Genomic DNA, 27,326 nt, shown 5'->3' with positions numbered 1-27,326 from the left:
AATAGTGTTTATCTAGAATGTTAAAAGAGTATCACGAAATCAATCTCTATTATTATCTATACACAGAATGCGTAAGTTTAAAAATAAGTCTTATGCTACGTCGTGTAGGCGTTGCGTAGCAGCAGCTACGAGCTACGAAGGTGGTATTTACAAAACATCAGTGATTTCTTTGAACTAAAACATAAGACAAGACTATATAGTATCTTTGAATAGTTATGTGGTTCTAACGCTCTGGTTAATGGTCACCGAGACGTCACTTTGAGTTCTTAACTGTTGGAAACAAGTGAGAGCTTCACTTGTTTCATCACGCAATCAATGACGTCATCTAATATATAATTTTGTTTCAGTGTGCAACTTCATAGTGCACGAACGATGCGTGGGGCAGGTGGTAACGCCGTGCTGCGGGGTAGCGCCGAGCCTTATCAAGGTAAAATATACTTAATCCCACACAACATAAAGCACAATCTCCAACAACGACATTCGAAATCAACAGCAGATTAGTCTTCTAATCCGTTATCAAGCGAAACTATACTTTAATTTGATGACGATAGAGTATGTTCTTCAGCAGCGGAACTGATAATCAACAGTGCCATTAAAGTTTAAGCAGCTATCAAGTTATTTATGCGAGGTGTAAATGGAAGGTGTGCTTGGTTAAAAGGATCATCTATTATTACTTTACACGTATTTGCTTTGAGATCCTGTTGTTATGGAACGAGTGATGATTGACTCACTGTATGTGGAGAGAATGAGGGGAGCATTAGGATTCGATCTGAAAATACAAGAGTTTTCAGCGAGCTGACTACCTTACTAACAGTAATCAGAAAAATTCTTTAAAGATTACATGTACGGATATTTAAATGATAAAGTGCGATACTCTCTCTACAGCAAATGCACTGGATTGTCTGATCTCTCTCTTTTATTGTAAAGTAAGTTGTAAGTACTTGGCAAAGCAACTCACGACTTATACTCAAAGGGAAATACTCTAAGCTTCTTTAGTAAGCTTTAGTAAGCTATGAATATGTGTTTTAATTAATGTTGTTGTTGTACAGAACCCGGTGGCTCATTGCTGGTCAGAGCCGACGCACCACAAGCGCAAGTTCTGCACGGTGTGTCGCAAACGGCTCGATGAATTACCAGCTTTGCATTGTATGAGTGAGTATACCACCACATACATGTGTTTTCTATCTTTTAAATAATTACTTCTCTTCAGTTTATCAGTTTAACCTGTTTTATTTTGTTCTGTTAAGTTGCATGCTGATGAGTCAAGTAAATGTATTTTTTATTTTAAACTACACGATTTTGTGATTTGTTGTAGTTCCGCTAAAGGATTTTGTGTGTTGCTCTCACGGATTGTGTACACTTTTATCTTTAGCTGAAAAAAATACACAGAGGTTTTGAACCGTAGCTCACTAAGCTAGTTTAAAATAGGCATAATGAAGCTAGAGACCCAAGTAAGAAGATAATGTAAGTATGAATGGTAGCATATGTTGTAATGTAACAGTTTGCGAGTACTACGTGCACGGAGAATGCGTGGACTTCGCGGCAGCCGACTGCAAGGAGAACGCAACGTACTGCGCCGGCAGCGAGCCGCGGCACGTGCACCACTGGCGCGAGGGCAACCTGCCCGCCAACTCCAAGTGCGCCGCCTGTCGCCGCGCCTGCTGGTCCGCCGAGTGCCTCACCGGCTACCGCTGCGAGTGGTGCGGCAGCACGGTACGACACACACGTTACTTACCGGCTCCATGCAACATACACTCATGCCTACCCACAGTACAGTAACAATAACGGTGAACGTGTCTTACAGTGCCACGCAGGATGCCGTGCTTTGATCCCGGAGGAATGCAACTTCGGAATGTTGCAGCCGATTTTCTTACCACCTTCGGCTGTATCGATACCGCGGACCGAAGTCCCGATGGAAGCCATCATCGGGGTCCACGTGCGCCCGCCACCATCGCAGCGGGACTTCGGATGCCGTAAGTGTCCCGAAATGACCCGCAGTGGGCCCGGCCCCGCACCGCTTCCCGCCACCTACATGTGCCACGCAATCGGCGAGCTTACTTAGTATAGGCCTCGCTTAGTAGTCCGAACATAGAGACAGGCACACACGGTCAGAGCTTGCCAGGTGACCACGTTCTACTGAACGACACCGTTTATACCTACTTTTAAACTATTACATTTTTCTTTTTTCACTAGCATTTTTTCCTCTTGAATTGGGTTTGGAAGTAGCTATGATCTTTCTAAAGTACACTTTGGCTTCGATGAATACACATATTGCCTCCTGAACGCACAGTAGATAAGAGAGAGTATGGGAGCTGTGCTGATCGTGCGTGGCTGAGGGCGCCCGGTACTGGGGACCGTAGGCGGTGTAGGCGGAGGTTAGGCGGTGTAGGGCGCTGGCACATGGCACATGGCGGCGCAGTGAGCGTGTGTGTTGGGGCAGCGCGGGCCGAGCCTGGCCAGCCGGGCGGCTGGGCGCCGGCGCGGCTGGTGACGCTGGCGCGCCGCCTGCTGCCCGCCGCTTGCAGCCCGCACGGCGGCGCTTCGCCTCCCTACTCCAGAGGTAACCCGCCCCGCTCCCACGCGCCGTCCACACACCCGCATCTCTACCCTTCAACAGTTGTACCGATTTACGATTCAAGCCGATACAGTCGTCAAACCTTGTATTTTGCCCTGACTATAGTTTGCCTACATGATTCAGTCCAATAGACAATGCCATATCTCTAATCGGTACATCTCAGTGCATGTTACTTCACTGACCTGTCAACTCAGAGACAACGCAGCGCTCAGTGAAGTGAAGCGTTTCGTAAGCTTTTGCCGTAAGCTTATACCTTCCTTCTAGACGCTGTACTATTATGTTTATCTGATCACATCTCCACTTTATCTCAAGAAAAATGTAGTGCATGCAGAACACGATCAGAAACCAAACAAGCCTAAAGATATGGATAGCTTCTCTAGAATGGCTGTGGTAATGGATACATTCTGCCTGTGTACATCGTTCTAGAACACACGCTCCCAACTCTACACGTCCTGGCTCACCTCTATTTAGTGTGTGCATGGAGCAAAGACAACCCGCTAGCTTTATAACATCCACGTAACAGTGACACTGTGCCTCTCTACCTCACGTCTCAATACCGACCGATTCCAATTAGTCGACTTCTATGTACGAGTAAATGAAACTGTAACGCCTATTAATAAAGTTTTTTGGATTCCCCATGCTCATGGGCACGCGCCTTCTTATAAGTGTGATTATTGTTTAAATCTAAACTAATAAATACCTGTCGTTTTAAAGAAGCAAGTTCTCTGGCTACCATTTCGGAGATACTTCAATAAAGAAAAGAAATATACTTACTGTAATCTAATTACTATAATTTCATGTTGCCCGTTTTTCACACATTTACTTGCTCTGTTTCTATTCCACTAAATCATGAACAAAATTGTTCAACATCGCCGCGCCGGCCAAGTCGTTCCAAAAACCATCCACTGTAATATAAACATTTTTCCTGTAAATATTTTAAATTAATATTCATTATCTAAATTTCTCCACTTTTCCTATAATTTCTCACCCCTGTCTTGTAGTTGAGTGAATCCCTGATTCAATCTGCTCTTTGCCACTCCCTCACACTACTCCGTGACCGGCCAGCCCAAGAATACTCATGATGCAGTATTCCAACGGCACTAAGGTAACAGACGGACCAACCAGAATAACATACATTGTATGTATATATGCTTAAGTGTCCAACGCTGCTTTTGTATAGGACCTCATAGTTCAACCGCATTGACTGCGAGCCACGGACAGGACAATGTTTAGGTTAATCAATTATATCGGTTAATTTATTGGAATATTTGGATTATTTCCCCGATTAATAAACAGCAGGATAAGGTTTAGCGTTTTAAACTATGATGTCCTAAAATAGGTATGTGTTATTGTATGATACATCACGATAATGTTTATAATGTGTGTAATTATGAAAAATTGTTTTGCAGTGGTATCATACAACTTAATGTTAGTAGATAATGTAAAACTAAGCTGTAATTATTCTATACATTGAGATTTTGGCTTTTAATTCAAAAGCTGATCAAATCTAGAATAGATAATAATAGAGGTTAACAAACAACCAATATCTCAACGTATAGTAAACCTAAATAAATGGGTAATATGTAAAATGTTATAATAAGACTGACATACCTATTTCCCTGCGTTTTCGCTTATAGGAGAGCTGCTGGATTAAACATTCCCAACACCCGCTTACCAAATAACATGTCCACACAAAACTACATTTGAATCCTATAGTGCATTAATCAACCAGTTTTGGAGTGATTGCGTTTGGCGAGCGAAGTCGAACAGACTTGGCTGTGTTACACAAAACGGGTGCACGTTTGTGAAGTTATAAGATTTACGATCTTATTTCTACACAAAGTCGTAATGAGCAAAGACAAAGTGGGTGAGTCGTATTGGGGGGGCGTACGGGGGTGTGTATGTGAGCGATATGGGTGTTGCAGCGCGCAGCGTCAGCGAGGAGTTCAGCTCGGGCTGCGAGGGGCGCTCGGGCTCGGGCGGCGGCTCCACGGGCGCGCCCGCTGACCAGGACCACCGACCCGATCATAAGCAACACCGGGACCGTACGCCCGATGATCGGGATGAAGGTAATGCTACCACGCACTATGAATTATATTAGCACAATTAAAGTAATATGTTTTGAACCGACCAGTTAGAACCTTTAAAAACTAAAACGATACCTTAGACCGAAACTCGTAAGAATCGTTGTACATGACAAGCGTGGGTGTTTAACAGAGGTGGTAAAGGTGTACGACGGTGAGGCTGCATGGTCGCGGCGGCTGTACCGGCCGGTGGTGGTGGGCCGCAACTGGAACGAGCGCGAGCTGGTGGCAGCGGCGTTGCGCGCGTTCCACGTGGCGCGCGACCCCGACCTGTTCGAGCTCACCGACGCGCTCGCCGGCGACGAGCCGCCGCTCAAGGACCCCACGCCGCTGGCGCGCGTCACGCGCCTGCCCAACAAGAGACCCGCGCTCTTCTTGCGCTTCAAGTGAGTCCATCCTCCTGCGATAGTCTTTTATTCGGCAGCTTACCGCTGATTGTTTGTAAAACTTATCTCTCTTGAAATGAAGTCAGAGTGGCTACTGACCGAGGCATGACTCTGAGAAGAGCTGCATCGAGGTCGAGCTAGAGTTATCAGCTCTCCGGTTGTAAGGGTAACGCGTCCTGGGAGTGAGTCATCACGGCCCGGCCGTCCCGAGTTCGAACTAAATCTGTGTATTCGTAGAGCATCGGTGGCGTAAGTACTGTATAGGCATGATATTGCTGTACATTAAAGATGCAGATTTCAATGGCGTGTACAGCAGTGCATAACATTCTACTGTGTGATGCAGGGAGCCTGAGACGGGTGGCGGCGAGGTGCGGGTGTACCCGGGGCGCGTGGCGGGCGCGGGCGAGACGTTCGTGACGGTGCACTGCGGCGGCGACGACGCCGTGGCCGACCTCATGGCCGCCGCGCTCGAACGCTTCGGCCTCGACCCCGCACAAGCTGTGCAGGACTATCGCTGCTCAGAAATCTTGCTCGACCGCGGCGGTATGCGTTCACTTATTTTTAAGCACAGATTTTGTTCAGCCAACTTTCCAGATACTTATCTAAACGCCAAGAGCCGGGACTCCAAAAGAATACGATCAACAAATACCTATTTCCTTCAAGAACTTAAAACTTAATGTTCGCTAAGTGAAATGTTCAGGTTTAACGTGATGTGTGTGCAGTGTCGGAGCGCGTGCTGGAGGAGGAGGAGCGGCCGTGGCGCATCGTGGTGCGGCTGGCGCGGGAGTCGGTGCGGCGCATGGAGCTGGCTCGCTTCTACCTGCAGCCGCGCCGCGACCCGCACGGCCCCACGCTCGCGCTGTTCGTGGCCTCGCTGCCGCCCGGCCTCTCCGAGCGGAACTACGAGAACATCTTGGTCGAGTTCCTCGGCACCGGTCAGTACACACTTTAGCTCACAAACTGTGTTACAAGCATTTAAGTGTTCTATTGTTCTTAATCGGAAAATTAATCACCGCTTGCCAGATCAGCGATACGATGAGAAACGATGTTAATACTACTTTCAATGACATTGTTTATAGTGCAAGGTCCACAAAATTTTAATTGGTGTTCCTTCAGTACTGAGTGTTGTATATTTTTAAAGGATTACTTAAATGTGTTGTTTATTGCGCAGAGAACAAATTCACAAGTATCGGTCCGATCTACTACGAGTACGGGTCGATGGTGATCACGTACGAAGACGCCAGCAAGGCGGTGCGCGCGCTCTACGCGCTCAGAGAGGCCAAATATGAAGATAAGCATTTATTAGGCAAGTAACTATACACTACACTACACTACCCAAACACAATCATATTTAACAAATAGCTCTGCCTGGAAATATTGAAGAAAATATACTTTGTCAGACCGTGTCAAGTGAATCATAAACCTACATATTTTTAAGCTATTTCCACAGTCGAAACACCTTCTTCGATGAATTATAACGGCAAATAATTATATTGTGTCTAAAAAACCGCTGAAAGCTTCTTTAAATGTGTTTGAAACATAGCAAGAGGTCATCACAAGAGGATCAATCGCAAACCTATATGGTTTGCGATTGATCCTCTATATATAAGCATAGGAACTTTCTAGAAATGATATTAACTGGTACTTATTCCACAGTAATGTTACTACCGAGCATTGAGCCCTCGATGGTCCCCGGCGGAGTGAAGCCACTCCTGGTGTTCGTCAACGTCAAGTCCGGAGGCTGTCAGGGGCTCGAGCTCATCTCCTCCTTCCGAAAACTCCTCAACCCCTACCAGGTCTTTGATCTCGAGAATGGAGGTCCACTGCCTGGGTAAGTAAAAATACCTCGTCTTTGTACAACGTTTATATTACACCAAGTATGTTTTAAAGCATAATTTTAGCTGTCTTTGAGTATTCAAATAAAGTTTATTTTACAATTTTTTATATTTATTATCAAAAAACATACAATTGTCGCCGAAGCTTCGAAAAGATAAGAAAAAAGATCATTCGTAGTAATTATATTTAAAACAGTGAACACTTTATTCTGTAAGTCGTTGTATGTACTCGTACATTTGAACACCCATATAATATCGTCGACAACCGATATAATTAAAATAAACATGTAAAATCTAAAATAATGCACAATTGCTATTGAAATCGGCTCATTGTATTATTTATAATTAAGATATGACATCAACAAGGATAATACGTGCAGGAAAATTCCCTAATTTTGTGTCGATATCATAACATTCCAAGGTGATAACCTGGTATCCTTGTACATGCAACTATTATATAGAAAATAATAATAACGAACTAGTTACATTTGATTGTTTCCTATTATTCTTATAGAATAGTACTAAAATAATAATAGCACATTTACTTACTTCAGGGAGGTCAGCTGATGCGCTCCAGATTTCATGTTTTCAATCTTATAATCATTTGTAGGACGCAATTACTCTTATATTGCTTCAGCATTATTCTGAAAGAATGCACTTCATTTAACGAATTATATCTTAGATACTTGCGAAGAACTCTCGGGGAACAGTGTTAGAGGGGACCACGGGAAATATACCTTTTGAAACGCTCTTGAATGGACGCAAAGTCCCCAACATGTTTGTTACCAGCTTGGTCTACTCCGCCATTAAGACATTACATAAGTTGTTTTGCTCCGTCAGTCTGTACGTGTTTCGCCACATTCCCAACTACAAGATCCTGGTGTGCGGCGGCGACGGCACCATCGGCTGGGTGCTGCAGTGCCTCGACAACGTCGGCCAGGACTCGCAGTGCTCCAACCCACCCTGCGCCATCGTGCCACTCGGCACTGGTAATTTACACACTACCTTAAACTTTTGCTTCAATTATTATTTTTCTCCAATAAAGTATGCTGCAGTGTGCAGTTATCTAGCTATTTTTCCAAAAGACGCAACAGGGATCGACTTTGAAAACCTCTTTTTACTACACATTTTAAGATTTTAAGGGGATGCTATCGTTTGCTTAACGCTATGGACTATAACAATTCAAACGGAGAAGATTAAAGGCGCAATATCACTGAGTATCATATTTACAGCACTACTTTTGACGCGTCCAATTTACGCATAAATAAGAAGAATTTAAAACATACCTGTTCCACATAACACATAGGCTAGGTTTCCTGGGCTTTTTCCGCACTTAGCCTCTTAAATGGGCCTTTGTGCGTGTATCTACCCTCTCTCATTGTTGCGTTGATTCGCCCTCACTCCAGCCATCCTAGTTCTTCCCAGAACTTCAGTAGCTTTTTCAAGTTGCTGCAGGCTTCCTGGAGTGTTGTTGTCAATATTTTTGTTCGCGCTCGTTGGTCCGCCACGCTGTTGCATTCCACGAGTACATGTTGTGGTGTTTCCTCTGCCTCCATGCATCCTCTGCACAGAGGGCTGTCCGTCACGCCTATTGTACATAGATGTTTGTTTAGGGGACAATGGCCGGTTAGGATTCCTATTACCTTGCGTATTTTGTCCCTTTTTAGACTGATAAGGTTGCGGGCAAGATTCTTAGGTGCCACCGGAACTGCAGCCTTAGTTTGCCTGCAACCTTTGCTGTTGTTCCATTCTTTTAGGTGTTTCGCTTCGGTGTTTCTGTTCAGCCAAGATTTAATTTGTGCTTGGGGGATAGGCAGTAGTGTTTCCGGTCCAAGTACTGTTCCATTTGATCCCCTTTTAGCTAGTTCATCAGCTGCATCGTTTCCCATTGAATTGCTGTGCCCTTTGATCCATTGCAGGGTAACTGTGTTCGTACGTGCAATAGCCTGGAGCGCATTATGGCATTCCAGAACAAGGGCAGATGTTATAACGTTATTTTGTAAGGCTTGTAGCATGGATGCACTGTCCGAGACAATTTTTATTTTAAAGTCTCTGACATCTCTGGCTGCGACTGCTTGTGCTGCCTTAGTGATTCCTATACATTCTGCTTGGAAGATTGTATTTAGTTTGTCTAGGGTGGCTGATATTTTGATATTTAGATCGTTCGAGAAGACGCCGGCTCCTGTACCAAATGCGGTTTTGGATCCGTCAGTGTATATCCTAACTTCGTTGATGCCAGAGTCATCTTTAGATTCCTCTTTGAGTTGGATATTGTATCTTCTGTCAAAAACGTGGTGACATGGCGTTTTATCTGTAGGTGCATCGAGAAGTGGTATTTCCTTCAAGATACATTGCAGAATTTTGGTGTGTGTTGTTTCTGGGTTCTGCTGCCATAGCCCGTTTGCTTTTAGTCTTAAGGCAGCCGCTTGTGCCTCCTCCTGTATAACCAAATCTAAGGGCCTGAGGTTTAGGAGGTACTCAAGTGCATTTGATGGAGTGGTTTTCATGCATCCAGTGGTGGCTACACATGCTAGGCGTTGTGTGCTCTGGAGTTTTGTTTTTACCGTTGTCAGTTGTGTTCTGGGCCACCATACAACTGCTCCGTAGGTGATAGAAGGTCTGATAACTGATGTGTATAGCCAGAGTGTTATGTTTGGGTTGAGACCCCATTTGTTACCAACCATTCTTCTACACTGGCCGAACGCTATGCAGGCCTTCCTAGTTTTTGCTTCAATATGACTCGCCCAATTCAACTTGTTGTCAAGAACCATGCCCAGATATTTCACTTGAGTTGACAGGGTGAGTTTGGTGTTAAATAGTTTTGGTAGTTCGAGGTCCGGTAACTTCCTTTTGTTGGTGAAAAGGATAAGTTCTGTTTTTTTGGGGTTTACTGATAGTTGGTGTTCTTCACACCAGTTTTCTATAATCTGAAAAGCTGAGCGCATTATTTTGCATAGTACGTTTTCAGCTGTCCCATTTATCAGTATTGCTAGGTCATCTGCATATCCAATAGTAGTGTACCCTTTTTTGTTTAGACTAGTTAGGAGGCTATCAACTACTATGTTCCATAGAAGCGGTGAAAGGACGCCTCCCTGGGGGCATCCTCTGACCACTTTTGCTCTTATTGTGGTGTTTGCCACTATCTGTACCGCCCTTTTGCTGACTAGTTCAGTGATCCATCCAGTTAGGACTGGTTCTACTTTAAGTCTTTGTAGGGCATGTTTAATGCTGTTGTGCATGGTTTTGTCAAAGGCTCCTTCTATATCTATGAAGGAGGCTAGTGTTGAGGCTTTGTTTGTAAAGGCCGATTCTATTTTGTGCACAACCTTGTGCAGTGCCGACTCTGTTGATTTGCCTTTTCTATACGCATGTTGTTGGGGATGTAGTGGGTTGTTCTTTAGTACTCCATCCCTTAGGTATATGTCTACAAGTCTTTCCAGTGTTTTTAAAAGGAATGATGTAAGACTGATTGGCCTGAAAGCTTTGGCATGAGTGTAGTCCTCCTTACCTGGTTTGGGGAGGAAAACTACCTTTGCTTCTCTCCACAATTTGGGTATGTATTTGAAAGCTATACAGGCTCTGTAGATTGGTAATCACATAACACATAACAGGAACTTTTTAAAAATCTTACCTCTATTACTAGTTTAAAACACACATGTGTGTATATAGGTAACGATCTAGCGCGCACACTCCGCTGGGGCTCCGGCTACACGGGGTGCGAGGACCCGCTGTCTCTGCTGCGTGACGTCATCGACGCCGAGGAGATCCGCCTCGACCGCTGGACCGTCGTCTTCCATCCCGAGGATAAGCAGGACGAGCCCAAGGAGCTCTCCAAGCAGCTACCTGGTTAGTCACTCTTACATCGCCATTTAATCACTTTCAGTCATGACGTTCAACGCTAGTCTATAAGCGTAATACTGCTTTAATCTAGATAATTTGTACCTTCTAAAATGTAATTAAGAGCTAACAAGTTAAGTAAGTAATAACTCGAACTAAATTAAGCTTCGATTGTATTTTTGTTACGTCAACGATCAAACGTGTATCGATATATAAAAAAAAAACAAAACATATTCAAAGCAAAAAAAATGCAAAAAGGCGTAGTTGACTTTGAGCAGGCTTGAGTGGCGTATCGTGTCATATCACTTGGTCCAAGTTTAATCACCTCCATCACCGAGTAGTGCTGACTAACGGCGTGACTTGCAGCGTCTGTGACCACAGGCTCGCAGAGTGAGGACAACTCGCAGATCCTCGTCATGAACAACTACTTCGGCATCGGCATCGACGCCGACCTCTGCTTGGACTTCCATAACGCTCGTGAGGAGAATCCCAATAAGTTTAATAGCAGGTACGTTCTAGCTATAACCTTTCGCGTTTTAAACGTTTTTGTAAAAATAGAAATACTCTGTACCACAGCGATTTAAAAGAAAATTTCAGCTCCGCCGTTTTTGTTGATATTTTGATAGACCGCGGCACGAGAAACAAGAAATTTCGCCTTAAAAAAATCGAGAAACCATAACTTTACATATGTGTGAGTGTCAACGATTCCGGTACATAAAAAAAGAAATGGAAATGTTCAATAATTTTATGCTTTAACGTAATTATTTTTAAGACTCAATTTTTTTAAAACGTATTAACTTTTAAACGTTTCGGTGTAAACATTGGACTTTTGTCTCAAATCGTAAATTATACTGAAGTGTTATTTGTTGATTTCGTTATATTGTTCTTCGTGTGATATTTTCACCGTGTGTTGGCTCCTGCAGGCTCCGTAACAAGGGCGTGTACGTGAAGATGGGCCTGCGCAAGATGGTGGGTCGCAAGATGTGCAAGGACCTGCACAAAGCCATCCGGCTGGAGGTGGACGGCAAGCTCGTAGAACTGCCGGCGCTCGAGGGCATCATCATTTTAAATATACTCAGGTTAGTTACAATACTACTACCTTGATTCTACAGGTGCAATTATTGATGCTTACTAAGACATTAAGATTTGAACGTACAAAATGGCTTAAGACTAGAGGCAAAGCCTTTAGATGCAAAAAAGAAAACATTTTGCAAGGTGGATTTTGGAATGATTGAGACTAATATCACGTAAGAAAATGCGCATAGCATAAAATTACTATGTCCAGTTCGACCGCGCGGCCATAGCGTTTTTTTTAAAAAAAAACCATGACAACTTTTTGTAAAAATTTGTCAAAGTTGATTCCCAAAACCATAAATTTGTCAAAGATACGGTTAAAAAGTTATAAGGGTTTGAACATGGCCGCGCCATTGAAACGCGGCGAACCGCGCGGCCACTGAGATCTTTAAAACTAAGCCTTGTAGAGACCTGAAATTTACGCAAATGCAAGATTTAATTTGTAAAAAAATTGTAAAAATATAAAAAAAATACTCAGGTTTATAGTTTAAGAGCTATAACACTAAAACCGAATGGCCGCGCCATTGAAACGGTGGAGAAAACGCTATCGTCTGTATCTCGCTGAAAAAAAATCGCAGAGGTCTGGAGTTTTTGTAATACCTAGATTTTAATTTGTCAAAACTAGTAAAAATACAATAAAAATTCTTAAGGTTATATTTCAGAAGCTGTAGAACATTATCAGTATGTGGTGCGATAGGGTGACCATGTCTTATAGTTTACAGAATACTTTCTACTTATTGTTACAGAAATTATAATTCAAGGATTCTAAATAAAATTAAAATGAAACCATAAATATAAAAACAATTATGTTTATTGGTTTAAAAGTCACATAAATCACAGAATGTTACAATATAAAAAAAAAATTCAAAAATCACAGATTGTTTACTTACACTAAGATATAATCAAAAATCACAGATTGTTTACTTACACTAAGTCAGATATAAAATGAAAAATAGAAAAAATATAAACATAATTTACTTATAATTGAGTTGCGCTATCATTAAATATAAAGTGTTTTAGTCATCATCTATTAAACCATACATTAAATTTTGAATCGTAAATCTGTGATTTTTGATTATATCTTAGTGTAAGTAAAATATCTGTGATTATTTATTATATTTTAGTGTAAGTAAACAATCTGTGATTTTTGATTATATCTTAGTGTAAGTAAACAATCTGTGATTTTTGAGTTTTTTTTTTAATTTGTAACATTCTGTGATTTATGTGACTTTTAAATCAATAAACATAATTGTTTTTATATTTATGGTTTCATTTTAATTTTATTTAGAATCCTTGAATTATAATTTCTGTAACAATAAGTAGAAAGTATTCTGTAAACAATAAGACATGGTCACCCTATCGCACCACATACTGATAATGTTTTACAGCTTCTGAAATATAACCTTAAGAATTTTTATTGTATTTTTACTAGTTTTGACAAATTAAAATCTAGGTATTACAAAAAACTCCAGACCTCTGCGATGCTTTTTCAGCGAGATACAGGCGAAATAACGTTTTATTCACCGTTTCGATGGCGTGGCCATATCGTTTTAGTCTTATAGCTCCTGAAATATAAACCTAGGATTTTTTGTTGTATTTTTCCTAGTTTCGACAAATTCAAATCTGGGTAATTACAATAAACTACACGCCTCTGCGATTTTTTTTCAGTGAGATACAGGCGATAGCGTTTTCTCCACCGTTTCAATGGCGCGGCCATTCGGTTTTAGTGTTATAGCTCTTAAACTATAAACCTGAGTATTTTTTTTATATTTTTACAATTTTTTTACAAATTAAATCTTGCATTTGCGTAAATTTCAGGTCTCTACAAGGCTTAGTTTTAAAGATCTCAGTGGCCGCGCGGTTCGCCGCGTTTCAATGGCGCGGCCATGTTCAAACCCTTATAACTTTTTAACCGTATCTTTGACAAATTTATGGTTTTGGGAATCAACTTTGACAAATTTTTACAAAAAGTTGTCATGGTTTTTTTTAAAAAAAAACGCTATGGCCGCGCGGTCGAACTGGACACAAATTACTGGTATATAAAGTAGTGTAGCTTATTTTTGACCTTAATAACGTAACGTTCACTTGCAGCTGGGGTTCGGGAGCGAACCCGTGGGGTCCGGAGAAGGACGACCAGTTCAGCAAGCCCAACCACTGGGACGGCATGTTGGAGATCGTGGGCGTCACCGGCGTGGTGCACCTCGGACAAATACAGTCCGGACTACGAGGCGCCATGCGAATAGCGCAGGTACATACGATACTCACTGCTCTTTCACTTTAGTAACCTTATTGATTATAGCTGTTTATTTGTTTGAACTAAGATAGCTATTGGGTCGGGGAAAAAGTCTTTTCGCATTATAGTATGTATTGAACTTGTAATAAAATCTTTTCTCTACACAAAAAAGCTCGATATTTGGGTACCTCACGAGCTCACTGAAAGACACCTAATGAACCGTGTACTTATTTGAGATTCTTGAAGCCAAAGAGATTTTATTACAAGTTCATACATACTATAATGCGAAAAGACTTTCCCCGACCTAATATATTACATAAGAAGAATAGCTATAATATTAAAGTAATAGAATATTTAAAGTGTCCTGACACTCGATAAACGAAGCTTTTCAGCGCAATTAATATGATTAATGAAAGAATAACACAAAGGCTGGCTTACACTACTACCGTTGGCGAGGAACCGTGGCTGAAATATCATAACATTTTCAGGGAGGGCACATCAAAATCAACCTGAAGAGCGAGATCCCAGTGCAGGTGGACGGGGAGCCGTGGGTGGCCGCGCCCAGCGAAGTCGTGGTGCTCAAGTCAGCGCTCAAGGTACATACACCTGACGATTATACTCTACTTCTATCAGAGTTCAATGTCATACTGTTGATTAATTGCACACTAACTACCTTTCAATTTCTTCTAAATTTTGTGAGTTTATTCTCTAAGAGTAGAAAAGAAATACCTACTAAACTACTTCGTCTTATGATGCAAGAGAGAGAGGAGAGTTAAAGAAATGTTAGGTGCTGTAACTACCAAAGAAAGCTTTTTATTTGATGCCTAAAATAAGGCAGCGTTTATGTAATTTAGATTAGGTTTGGCATTAATATCGATTGATTAGTTCTTTTACTAGTGACATTACATTTTCAGTATAAGAGTTTATAAATTAAACATATTTTAAAGATAATCGTAATACTTACAACAGTACCTTCAGTTAACAAACACACTGAATAAAAACGATATTCAGCTCTGATAGAATATAATACTAAATGTTTGCATGTGCTCGCTTGCCTGTGCCCGAGCCGGGTCTAAATTTACTAATGCTTATTTAATGTCTGGATATATTCGACTAAACAGTGTTCGATTGTTAAAGTTCCGCTTGGTCTGTCTATAAGACATAATACAATTTAATAATAGTCAACTATTTTATAGAACAATTACAACATGTCTAGCAACATGTAAACAAAACTGTAGTAAAATTAATATTTCAGCATCACATAATTTAACCAAGTATTTTTGAAGTCTTATGCCTAACAACCATTTAACTAGCATAGTGCTTTAATCGGTGTAATATTTGCCATATTTAAAATGTGTATATATGATCAAGCGGAACTTTGTGTTAATTTAAACGATAAACCGTCCCGAGTCACGTTACGCCCGAGCACTCAAACTCCACTCAGCACCGATGTTACCACTAGTTCATACAGAGCCGCGGTTCGACCGAGCGGCGGCGAGCGCGCGCCGTCGAACCGCGGCTTGCTACACGCCCGATCCGCTGCCGACGGATGACCACCTACGTACACCTGACATCAATATATCGCTATTACGTACACGCGGCTAATTACTTTTACTTTATACCGCTGGGCACTCAGAATTAGAGCTATGATTTTGATCGCTTTGTAAATATTTTACGATTCTGCCACAACAATAAGTACCTAGTAGCACAATGTGTCGGCGCGAGGGGACAGCGGGGTGACGAGACGCGGGTCACGCGCGGGTCAGTCGCGGTCAGTCGCGGTCAGGTGTACGTAGGGCGGGCGGGCGTATCGGGTGTGGCGGGCGGGGCGGGGCAGGGCGGGCCGCTGACGTGCGTGTGTGGCAGGCGACGATGCTGAAGAAAACCAAGCGCGGGTCGGGCGCCGGCGCGTCGTCGGCGGCGACTGGCCCCTGACCGCCGCGCGCGCCCCGCCCCGCCGCTGCCAGTCGCGCCCCGTCCGCAGGCCACCATGCTGAAGAAGCGCGGCAAGGTGCGGCGCCGCAACACGGAGCCGAGCATGCCGCGCTCGCCAGACCGGGCCGAGCGAGCCGACCGAGCCGACCGCGCCGAGCGCCCCGAGCGCGCCGAGCGCGAGCGCGAGCGGGCGGAGCGAGAGCGGGCCGAGTCTCGGTCGCGCGACTCCTGAATTTGGCTGAGCGAGCGCCTCATCTAACGCGGGCGCCCGCCTCGGGCTCAAGGCGGGCGCGCGCGCCGGGCGCTCGCTGCGGACACGCCGCGCCGCTCGCGGGCTTGCTGCCTCCATCTCCCCCGCGACACTTTCATGTACATAAATTATTAACAGAAAAAATATATAAACCTAATATAAAAAAAAATAAAACTTTATAGTCACTAGACACGTTGTTTTATTTAGTGATTGAGTTTAATTTTTAAATTATATGTAACATAAAAATAAAGTACCTCATATATATCAAGACCGCCTTTCTATTCTCCCTGTCGCGTCGCGGCGTCTCGTGGTCGCTCGCACGGAACTGTTCCGAAAGTGTCGAACGATAACGTGACTGGCGATAGGCGACAAACCTATTGTTCCCAAATATTATATTTACAACTGCTAATTATGACGGTTCGGTGTTTAACGTTCTGCGTATTAGCAGAGCGTTAAGGAACGGATCGACCACATTTTGTAAAGTACTTAGTAGACTATGAGCCGTCACACATCAGTGCGGCGCGACATCGTATCGCAAATAAGTATTTGCGATCTGAGCGGAACCGAATGTTCTCAGTATAATTATGTTGATGTGAAGTCGCGCCGCAGACAACGTGCGACGATGTGTAAGTGTACGGGCACAGTGGACTGCGCCCGGCGACACAGCGAAGCTATTCAAAATTTCATTGCTACGAGTTTGAGTCGCAACCATGTTGTGACTATAATTGGCGTTACCTACTTCGACTAACACCACGCAAGAAGAGTGGTGTAGGCACCGATCGACTGGTATATTGTTCACTGTGTTTGTACATAAGGAGTCCCGGCGGGTGTGTGATGTGTGACGGGCCGGTGGCGCGGCGCCATGGCTCCTCCATGCGGTTATGTGTGTGTAGTCAAGTATCGCAATGTTACGTCGCGCCGTACCTATACTCGGGCCCCAGTGGCGGCGCCTCCGTGCAAGCCCAAAAGCCAGGCTTGCTCTACCATTTATTTCACAAACAAATTTATATTCATGTTGTTATATAACGTTATTCGACTCACGCGTTCGCCTGGCTTTCATTCCAAATTGGAATTAGGGACAATTGGGACTTTTGAATACACTTTTATTGAAAACATAAACACCAAAATTTTCGTCAGTACGTCAGGCTTGCTCCATCGCTAGCCACGCCACTGCGGGGCCCCGTGGGTCCTAATATAAAACGTTTGAATAAGATTAGTACGCCAAAATGTTACGAGGAATGCTGAACGTTGTGTTACCTCGTTAAATGACATGATCGTCGCTTCATGCTAGATCTATGTTACCTATTTAAGCTCAGTATGGTGCTTGATGACCTCTCAGATTAATTATTTGTACCAAAACCTACAGCCGATGTATTTACTTGTAAATTTCAGACTTCCTCAAGTAGTACTGTCCTAGATAAAATCACAATTAAAATCGCATGAGGGTTCATTTGTGGTGATCTTTCCACACCTTGAGGAGACGGGGCATTCGCGTTTAAAGTACAAGTGCTTGAAGCCAGAATGTGCTGTCGATGAATTATTATTATGTTGATACCAGCTCTTGTTCATAAACGTGATCCAAAAAGTCTGCCTAAAAAGTTATTATTAATCTTCGCAAAGATAACTGGACATTATTAATTAGTGTTGCCCTTTGTACAACAATCTGCAACAAATTAATACCTTCACTTGCCAACTTTCAAGAAAGCTGAGCCGCTATTTTGAAAGTTAAAAGCTGTAAGGTCACATGAGCATGTTAACACTAGCCACTTGTAGAGTACTTATACAAATATGACTTTAAACAGTATTGTTGATGTTTATTGAGTTTATGAGCTGTTTGACCAAATGAACCGAGTAAGGTGTTTGGTATTGGTGTATAATTCGAGTCACATTAACGTGCCTTTTCTCCTCTTGCTGCATAAATAGCCCTTGTTGCGAATCTTATAATAGAATAATAATATACATGGTGACTTCCAAATGATTCTAGTCATCGTCATAAACAGTCTAAGAACAATATTGTAAAGCAAATAGTAGAAAAATATTAAATATAAGTATGTAAAATTATATATTTAAATCTATATCTTTTAATTTATCCATAGCTCTAGATACACAATAGAAATAATGAAAATAATGTTGTATATACCTGTCATAGAACCATACTATTATAACATTTATATAAGTTGGAAATTATTTGAATTAAATAAATAAATAAAAAAAATATACTATTTTAATTATTATCCCAATCCTGTAGCTGATAGTTGTTGCTGAGTAGGGTTAATTCAGTAAGAGATATGAGTTGATAGTGAGTGGTGAAGATTATAAAATGTTACCCATTATTGTCGTATTCGTGCGAACATGCGCACAGGTCTGGACACAGCATAAAATGGATTAACGGTGGTCCGACATGCTCCCTTTCGAGAACTGCTGATATCCGAATATGTGTGTTTATTTATGTCATTTTTTCCCAAACTACCTAAGCATCAGAATGTTTTACCCCCGTTTCTGAGGTACATTTAACGGTAGATCTATTCAATAGCGTTTAAAATTATAAGAAAAAAAATGCTATTAAATAGATAAACTACCGCTAAATGTGCTCAGAAACCGGGAGTTAAACAATATGTTTATGAAGAACTGTTCAGGCGTTTACTTGACAAAGGTTCTATTACATGTTCTATCTTTTGGTATTATTTTGGTGTATTTCAGTGGTATTCCCAAGGCACTAGACTTTATTTTCTATGTCGTTTTATGTGGACAAATCCTTATAAAAACTATTATTATGGTCACGAAGTTTTTCGTTGAAATCCGCTGTCAACGACTCTCTCAATATCTTATCACGGTAATGTGTTTTTCTTGCAAGTTCATAATGATTTCGCTGGGCACCGGTAGAGACAACTTTGGTATCACAAATATAGGTAACTGTAAGGCTCACGACACTCATATTCGGTTCAGCATTTATAGCCGGGCGGCATAACCGAATATGTGGAGATGATGGATCGGCAAAAGCCGAGCAAGTGAGTTGAGTCGGTTTTGTTGTTCGATAAATATTGCTGAACCGAATATGTGTGTGCCTTACTTCCTACACTCTCAACTGACTACAGTCAGTATAGAACCGTACATTCGCAAACTAAGTCTACAAAGATATTTCTATAAGTGATTATTTCGACAGGTAATAAAGTTCTATTTGGCTTGCACTCGTGCGTCTCTAAATTTCACAACACTCTGCCGGTTCTGCTAGTATTTAGAGGCTATTATAAACCTTAACTCTACACGTTAAAGCTCCTTTTTACATTGAACAGTTTTCTCTACTAAGATTCGCTCTGCTAGTTAGTCGGATAGGGATATTGGTTGAATAACTTCAATTAATCCCTGGGCCTCGCTCTGTTACTCTCTCCCCCTCTTTTCTCTCTCTACGTATTTGTAAAATTGTAAGTATGTATATGACACTACCCTATTCTATTTCGAAGACACACTGGGCATACCTTGTACCAATTAATTTGCACCTACTGTAATTTTTTCTTTATCAAAAGACAACTCCTGCAGCACTAAGAATTGCTCTTGTGTCACGGGGACTTTTACAAACATACAAAAACCGGACACAAAATAAAACCAGACCCGAAAGAATTATTTGTGGATCGCACAATTAATTATCCCATGTGGGAATTGAACGCACGACCTCCCGACGCAATCGTAGCGGCGTGGCGACTTAAACCACTGCGCCACGGAGGCAGTCAGGTCAAACACTAATCTAAGTACACAAAACTTACCTATTACAAAATAAGAATGTTCATTGATTCTCTTTTTATGCGTCGCCTATTGAGTGAAGTAAGTAAGTATCCGTGAATTTAGAACAGTCTAATAAATTAACAGAATTAAAAGTCATTGCTGTTCATGTATAAAATGAAAGTTGTAGGTATAAGTAATCTAATTAAATATTTCAAAAAATGTATGGTGTTGTATGGATGGACAAATTACAAATATATTAAACTAGCTTGTGCCCGACTTCGTCTGTGCGATGACTTAGGACAGAGTTTTAGAGTCTACTAGCTGACCCGCGCAACTTCGCTTGCGTCACATAAGAGAGAAAGCGTCATAATTTTCCCCGTTTTTGTAACATTTCTCGTTGCTACTCCGTCCCTATTGGTCGTAGCGTGATGATATATAGCCTATAACCTTCCTCGATAAATGGACTATCCAACACTGAAAGAATTTTTCAAATCGGACCAGTAGTTCCTGAGATTAGCGCGTTCAAACAAACAAACTCTTCAGCTTTATAATATTAGTATAGAAGTATAGATTACGCGTAAGGGACACTACAAAAATCGTTCCTAATTTCCTTAGCTAGAGCTATCTATCTATGTTGGTAAGTACAATGTACATGCCTTTATTTACTACAGGTTTAAACAACTAAGGGTATAATGCCATGCTTCTTGATTTTGCCGGAGCAAAATTTGATTATTTGACCCCGGAATGCTGTATTTTTTTCCCAAAATAAGAATATCTTTCTATAAATATAGGTAAGTATAAAATAAAATTGTTGTCCATTTTTTATGCGTTTTATTTTCCTTTAACTCGATGGATCAAAACACCTTAAACGTCCACCCAACAATCTAGTTTTCATTAAAGAATATAATTACAATGAGCCTCTAACACAATGCCATATTTTTTCCTCGAGTGATCGTGTCATATAAATCATTGCCCCCTTTATACATTTCATATTTAAATTATTTTCCTCATTGGTAAATTTTTAGCCAACATATTTTTACTAAGCCAGGATAGTTCACATCTAGTCAGTCAGTTAATACTTATCAGAAAAGTGTGTATGAGTTCGCTAAAAAGTATTCGCAGCGAATTTGCCCGTTTTAAGACAAAACTTAGCTCAACTGTAAACATTGATATCGCGATTCAGTCTTCGTATTTCATGTTGTTAGTTGGACATCATGCCGAAAGATGGCGTTGTTCCCAGTTAACGTTCATGTTGATGTCCCTACATAAGTAAGTACATAAATATTGTAGAGCTACAGATGCTTGGCAATAAAGATTTTGGATAAGGACTAAGGTATGTCAGAGCCAGGGTTCAGGAAGACCAGGTTTGAGCACTTACAACCATAGGGGAGATAAATGATACAAAAAAGTAGTTTCCAATTAAAAATTGTATTATCTCATGTTGAGACTTAGGACTAGTTACAAAGCACTACTACATTAGTGACCGTTGTCTTTAGACGCTTACGCTAGGGGCCCCCGCGGCGAGGGCCCGGTAGTCTTTGAGACTTGCTTCTTAAAGCTAAATTAAAATAACAAAGCGAGCAGCTCCAGCGAAACTTGACAATTGTTTCTCAATACCTAACAAACAGTTTAAAATGGTCAAAGTATTTTTGGCAATTTAAAACTTCAAATAATTTACGATAGGTTCTGATTTCGATGAGACATGTTGTACTAGATAACAAGACCCTGTGTTACCATGTCTCGAGCTAGTAAATTACTTATTTCAGAAAAGCAAGTAGCTTTCAGAATATATGGAAAAACGAACAGCACAAATCTGATTGCTTACCAAAGCTATTAAAGTGAAACGATTTAATAAAATCTTCCTAATAATATAAAATAAATCGCAGATAAAAAAAAATAATCAACTGACTAGTAAAACTTGTACAATATATCGACCAAGCCGATCGGTAGTAAATAGAAATAGCGCAGAAATAGCATTTTATCTGATCATTGCGGTAGTTGACTACCAGTCAAATCAGCTACTCTTTATGAAATGTCAAAAACACATTTTACCATAGAAATACGGCATAGTGACGTCACAGTGTCTTATGTCAAGCGAGTGTCTAATAAAATGTTTCAGTCTGCAATAATTACAATTTCAACATTATTTACGAAAAAATTACACGGCGTGAGCATTTTGGATGAACCATTTAAGAGTACAAGTTAAATAATTTTTCGTTAGCTAGTTGACTACAGTTTGGTTGAGTCAAGTTTCGCTGGACACCATAACTTCACAAACCAAATAGACCGCTCTACAAATATATTAATTATACAACGAGTATTTACACTATAAAGTAGGTAGTAAAATATTGCCTCTCCCTCGTAGAATTGAGTCGAACAGTAAAAGGGTAAAATTTTGTACTTCATCAGTTACGTGAGTGAAGACTGCCGGATTGTTGAGAGTTCACACATAATACTTGTACTGGTTTGTGTTACATATGGATATGCCAGATTATATTACACTGCAATAAGCTCCCCTGCCTCTATAGCTTAATTTGACAATTCGGAATGGTGCTGTTGTGAAACTAGTCTTGTCGGTCGTGACAAGATGTTAGTCCACATGCTAGAGGAACGAAATGTAAAAATCTAAGTGTTCAATTCGTACGATATTGAGCAAATACGCTTTTTCTTCATTTTAGAATATTTTTTGAGTTGTTAGATAAACAGTTAATTGAAATTTCTGGTTTAAGCATCAGGAGGCACCTTTTTCACAGTATTACAAAATTTTTGACGCGCTACTGGCGTCAATTAAATGATTTTTTAAATCGTAATCCCTCAATATATACAATATTTGAACATTCACTTATGTGGGTAAAGGCCAGTCTTATTTGACCCTTCTTCAAGCCGCATGAAAAGCTCTGGCTTGTGTCGAAATTTTATTGATAACTAAAGTATTTAAAAATGCACCTCTCAACAGACTTAGAGTCAATTTATGTAAAATATTGACTATGGTCTCGCGGTGTGTTAATTTTTTAATCTGGCAACACCACAGAGCAATATCACAACAGAAGTGAACACTAGGATAAGACTTACAATAACTAAGCCTAAGGCATTAAGAGTCACAACGCGTGCCGCTACCTTACGAGTTATAACAAAACAATTTATTTAACTTCGACAAAATTGGATCCAAAACTAAAGATTGTTTATTTTTACCTTAATTTTATATTGACATTATAGTTATAGGAAAAACCGAAAACATATTTTTTATAAACCGGAATTAAGTGACCAATACATGTTTTAATGACACAATAACTAAACTACATAAAGATTATCGATACAAATTTGCAAAGACACCTTTTGCAGTACTGAACCCTTTCGCGCGCATAAGCAAAATTGCCACGACCAATTTAACCGATTCCGTGCGGAGGTCTTTTTAGCAATCTTTAGTGCCTGGCGTCAAACAAAAATTCCATGATGCCTCTGGGGCACCAAGCGCCAGAGACTTTGATGATGCCCCTGAGGAATCATCCGCCATGAGTTGTAATTTTTAGCTTTTTCTCGTGTTTCCACTTGTTAAAGAATCATTTGCCATTGTGTATTGGATGTAAGCGGTCAGTAAATTCGTTCAGTGCGTTTTAAAATGACAATCTGTGTGTTTTTATGGAAATGGAAGGTGACTAACTAGTTTTTATCAGCTGTTGTAAACCTTCGGGCATTATTTTATGGATATGTTTATTCAAAATTATTATAAAGAATTGTTCACGTACCATTTGAGTTCGCAGCGTGGTGTAACTCGTTTATAGTTATATTTTCTATATTCCAGTGTTTTGCAAATCACATAACCGAATGGGAAGTCCGATTCTAATAAAACAAAAATATTCTACTCGTAACCGTTCATCGTACTTACCTACAAACACTTACTTAAAGTGTTTTATTTGGATAAGAATGTACCGAAGTGTATTTTTATTGATAAAATGTATACGTCTTTAAAAATGTGGATTTTTGTTAGGCATTTAATTGACAATCTTTTTATTTTATTGTAGAGTTACCCAGAAAAAAAGTGAAATATATTCCTCAGTCAGAAGTCGAAACTCAATGCGACGATGACGACGTGTTTTATGAGAATTCACAAACTTATGACGATTGGAAACCAGAAGTGAATGAGGATAGTGAAATATAATTATAATCAATAATAAAATGTGTCTCGACAACTTGGTTTACAACCTCTGAAGTTTGCTTATTTACGAAATTACTTGAAACGAACTCTGTAGGCATGATATTGGTGACAAATAAAGACACTTTTATTTACGGGACTCTTTTGACAAATGTCGTTTTAGCCGAGTTTTTTATATTTTAGTTTTGTATCCTCTCGGGCACCATACGACATACGCAATAGATTTACAGGGTGCCTGTGCGGCATCATCCGCACGGAAACGGTTAAAAATGCGCCGAAATTATTAAAAAATATGGGCAAACATTGTCAATTGTCATAGTCCATAAAAAAGTGGGGGGGGGGGGGTAAACTTAGTTGTATAGGTACTCAAATTGATAAGACTATTTCATAATGCTTTCTGTAGCTAAAACAAAGATCAGAGGTGCAATTAGTATTGCTTGCGAAAGGATTAAACTGTGGTTATTTAAGAAGGCATCTAGTATTGCTCACTTAACTTCGGTCTACGGTTACAGTACTTTACCATTAATATTACCTTGAATCCTGGACAATTGATCAAATAATGGACCTTTCGTTATAGACTTGTATAAAAATAGCAGCAATAAGGAGTAAATAACATGTAACAGTGAGACACCCACTTTCTTAATAACTACATTCTACTGACATTTATATTGAGTAAATCTGTTTAACCCCCGGTTTCTGAGGTACATTAAGCGGTATAATCCCAGTTGTCCCTCTAACACTGTCCCCCGGGGTGACAACTGGGAATAAAAGTGGGAAGAAAGTTCCCAGTTGCCACCGCGGGGTGACAGTGTTAGAGGTGACAACTGGGAATATACCCATTTAGCGGTAGTTTATCTATTCAATAGCTTTTAAACTCATATAATATTTTTTTTATATGAGTTCAAACGCTTTTGAATAGATAAACTACCGCTAAATGTACTGCGAAACCGGGTATAAGACAGATTTCCAAGAGCTTTTGAAAGGATATAAATATATTAACTGTATAGCTGAGTACCGTAGTACTGTATGTACAAAATGTCTGCGAAACGCATAATTACTTAAACGAATGTTGCCTTTATTTCACTAACTTCCCAATAACTTAAATGATTTTTTTTGTCTCTTAGAAACAAAGTGCTATATTTAGACCCGGTTTCATAACTTCTATATAAGTACCAGATAACTTATCAGATGAAATTATGTAAATTTTTAACTCTCGTGACTTGTACACATAATATTAAAAAGGGTCTTAAACGCGATCGAATATTAAAGGTCCGGATACATTATTTTTTTACCCGAAGTTTCAATCTAATTGCATAGGCCCAATTTTAATAGTTGTTTTCATACATTTACAGTCATTTTATCCAGCAGTTAGTTTATCTGACACTTATTCATTAGCTGTGAAACCTGTTCTTTATTTCCAACCCGTATCAAAAATTTACTAACATACTATTCCCAATAATATTATTCATATTGATTGACTAAAACCACCGGATGCCCATCACAATATATCATTATTCAGCCCAAGTTTAATTTAACTAACTGTACTTATTTATTAAATTAATTATTGCAGACGCAGTGCATAGCTAATAGAAAACCTAGTCAGTACTTTCTTACAAAAGGCAACCGAACTTTATAAAATCCTAAAGAAAAATATCGTGATTCAGACCATTGACCTATGGGCGTCATTTGATTGGTATTTTTGAAAGGTTTTATATAAAGATAGCTGATCATATGTCCGGTTGCCTTGTGTGAGAAGTACTTGATAAAATTCTACAAGAATTAGGCAGTCATTAGGCCCTAGATTGTATATCTAATAATTAAAATTTAAAGTTCTGTATTGTCTGTAATTTTAGAACAGTCAATAGCTTTGAGTCTCTATGTTGGCGTTATTTGTGGTTTTATTCACAAATTTATAAATACATTTTGATAGATTAAATCTCGTCACTCTTGGGTTATGATAATTGATACTGGCTGGTGTTATGATGTCGTAATGTGACGTTTACACAACGAACGTTTGTTCAGTACTGGAATACAAAGCACTCCTAATAAGTGTACGAGTGAAACGGATTTTATCACACAGCGTTTTATGCTATTTGCTAATGATACACATCGTCAAAACCCGTTTCTTATATCCTATGGTTAGTGGTCAGTGGTCAACGTAGTGATAAAGTTGTTCAAGCCGCCCGATAGACGCTTGGCATAAGCACTAAGGGCGCCTCAACACCGGTTCTATAAAATCCTGTAGAGGTATACAACGGGTTATAGAGTAAGATCCCAGAGCTGCCAGACCTACGTCATTTTAGCAAAGCTGAAACTTTGAGGACTGTTAGTATAAGGGGTCTGTTAAGAGGTATGCACATCCACTACCTTGAAAGCGGGGCCGTTTCTGAGGTAGTGCGGAGTGAAGGTGCGTAAAAAACGACCCAACCTACGTTATAGTAGCAAAGTTGGTTTTCAGATATGTTATTAATGATATTATGTAGAATTAAAATTGACTATTGCCAGACCGTTTCCCGGGGCCATTACTTCTGCCAGACGCCTTAAATGTTGTTAAAAAATGAGGTCAACTACGTCATAGTAGCAAGCCTAAATTTTATATATGTTATTAAAGGTACAATTTTAAGACCCCCTGTATGCGGACAGACCATTCCGCAGGGCCCTTCGTCCCCTAGACGCCATTAAACTTTCCCTATGAGTGCGAGAGTAAGAGCATTATTCATACGCATAAATGAAAAACAATTGAATTAAAAAAATAAAAATTGAAAAATTATTGAATACTAACTGACCCGCGCATCTTTGCTTGCGTCACTTAAGAGATATAGGTCAAAATGTTACATAAACGGGTTATGTAACATTTTTCACTGGTACTCTGCTCCTATTGGTCGTAGCGTGATGATATATAGCTTATAGCTTTTCTCAATAAATAGGCTATCCAACAGTAAAATATTTTTTTATTCGCACCAGTAGTTCCTGAGATTAGCGCGTTCACACAAACAAACAAACTTCTCAGCTTTATAAAATTAGTATAGATTAAAAGTACTTGGAATGTTTAGGAAGATAAGTAACATTATTTTGGGAATTATTTTAAAAATATCAGTTTAGCTCAGACCATTTAAAATTTTAAAGAAATCGCCAGAATATCAAGAAGCTTTTGTTCAATTCGGAGAAGTTGAATTATCTATTGATAAAGCGAAGGAACAAAATATATTTGATGTAATTCAAAAATTTATCTGCGAGTTATATA

The 27,326-nt window shown here is 40.2% G+C and overlaps 1 protein-coding gene across 5 annotated transcripts in view; it reads left to right on the top strand.

Annotated features, from left to right (window-relative positions):
• Positions 1–18,413, top strand: part of LOC142976782 (diacylglycerol kinase theta) — a 36,335-nt gene extending 17,922 nt beyond the window's left edge. Inside the window, exons 2-19 of one of the 5 annotated variants that reach the window (XM_076120343.1) lie at positions 348–427; positions 1,050–1,152; positions 1,502–1,713; positions 1,805–1,973; positions 2,441–2,560; positions 4,501–4,644; positions 4,793–5,045; positions 5,389–5,588; positions 5,768–5,980; positions 6,217–6,351; positions 6,702–6,876; positions 7,721–7,869; positions 10,550–10,726; positions 11,099–11,225; positions 11,641–11,796; positions 13,883–14,039; positions 14,513–14,620; positions 16,009–18,413. In XM_076120343.1, coding sequence (XP_075976458.1) covers positions 348–427; positions 1,050–1,152; positions 1,502–1,713; positions 1,805–1,973; positions 2,441–2,560; positions 4,501–4,644; positions 4,793–5,045; positions 5,389–5,588; positions 5,768–5,980; positions 6,217–6,351; positions 6,702–6,876; positions 7,721–7,869; positions 10,550–10,726; positions 11,099–11,225; positions 11,641–11,796; positions 13,883–14,039; positions 14,513–14,620; positions 16,009–16,191 — 2,861 coding nt within the window. In that variant the 3' untranslated portion in view covers positions 16,192–18,413. Of the gene's footprint in view, positions 1–347; positions 428–1,049; positions 1,153–1,501; positions 1,714–1,804; positions 1,974–2,440; positions 2,561–4,500; positions 4,645–4,792; positions 5,046–5,388; positions 5,589–5,767; positions 5,981–6,216; positions 6,352–6,701; positions 6,877–7,720; positions 7,870–10,549; positions 10,727–11,083; positions 11,226–11,640; positions 11,797–13,882; positions 14,040–14,512; positions 14,621–15,890 lie in introns of all 5 variants that reach the window. The other 4 variants (XM_076120344.1, XM_076120342.1, XM_076120345.1 and 1 more) reach the window with 4 other exon arrangements.
• Positions 18,414–27,326: the final 8,913 nt, after the last annotated feature.

This window comes from Anticarsia gemmatalis, chromosome 11, assembly GCF_050436995.1.
Source record: "Anticarsia gemmatalis isolate Benzon Research Colony breed Stoneville strain chromosome 11, ilAntGemm2 primary, whole genome shotgun sequence".
Taxonomy (NCBI): Eukaryota; Metazoa; Arthropoda; class Insecta; order Lepidoptera; family Erebidae; genus Anticarsia; species Anticarsia gemmatalis.
This window is presented reverse-complemented; position numbering and strand designations above follow the sequence as displayed.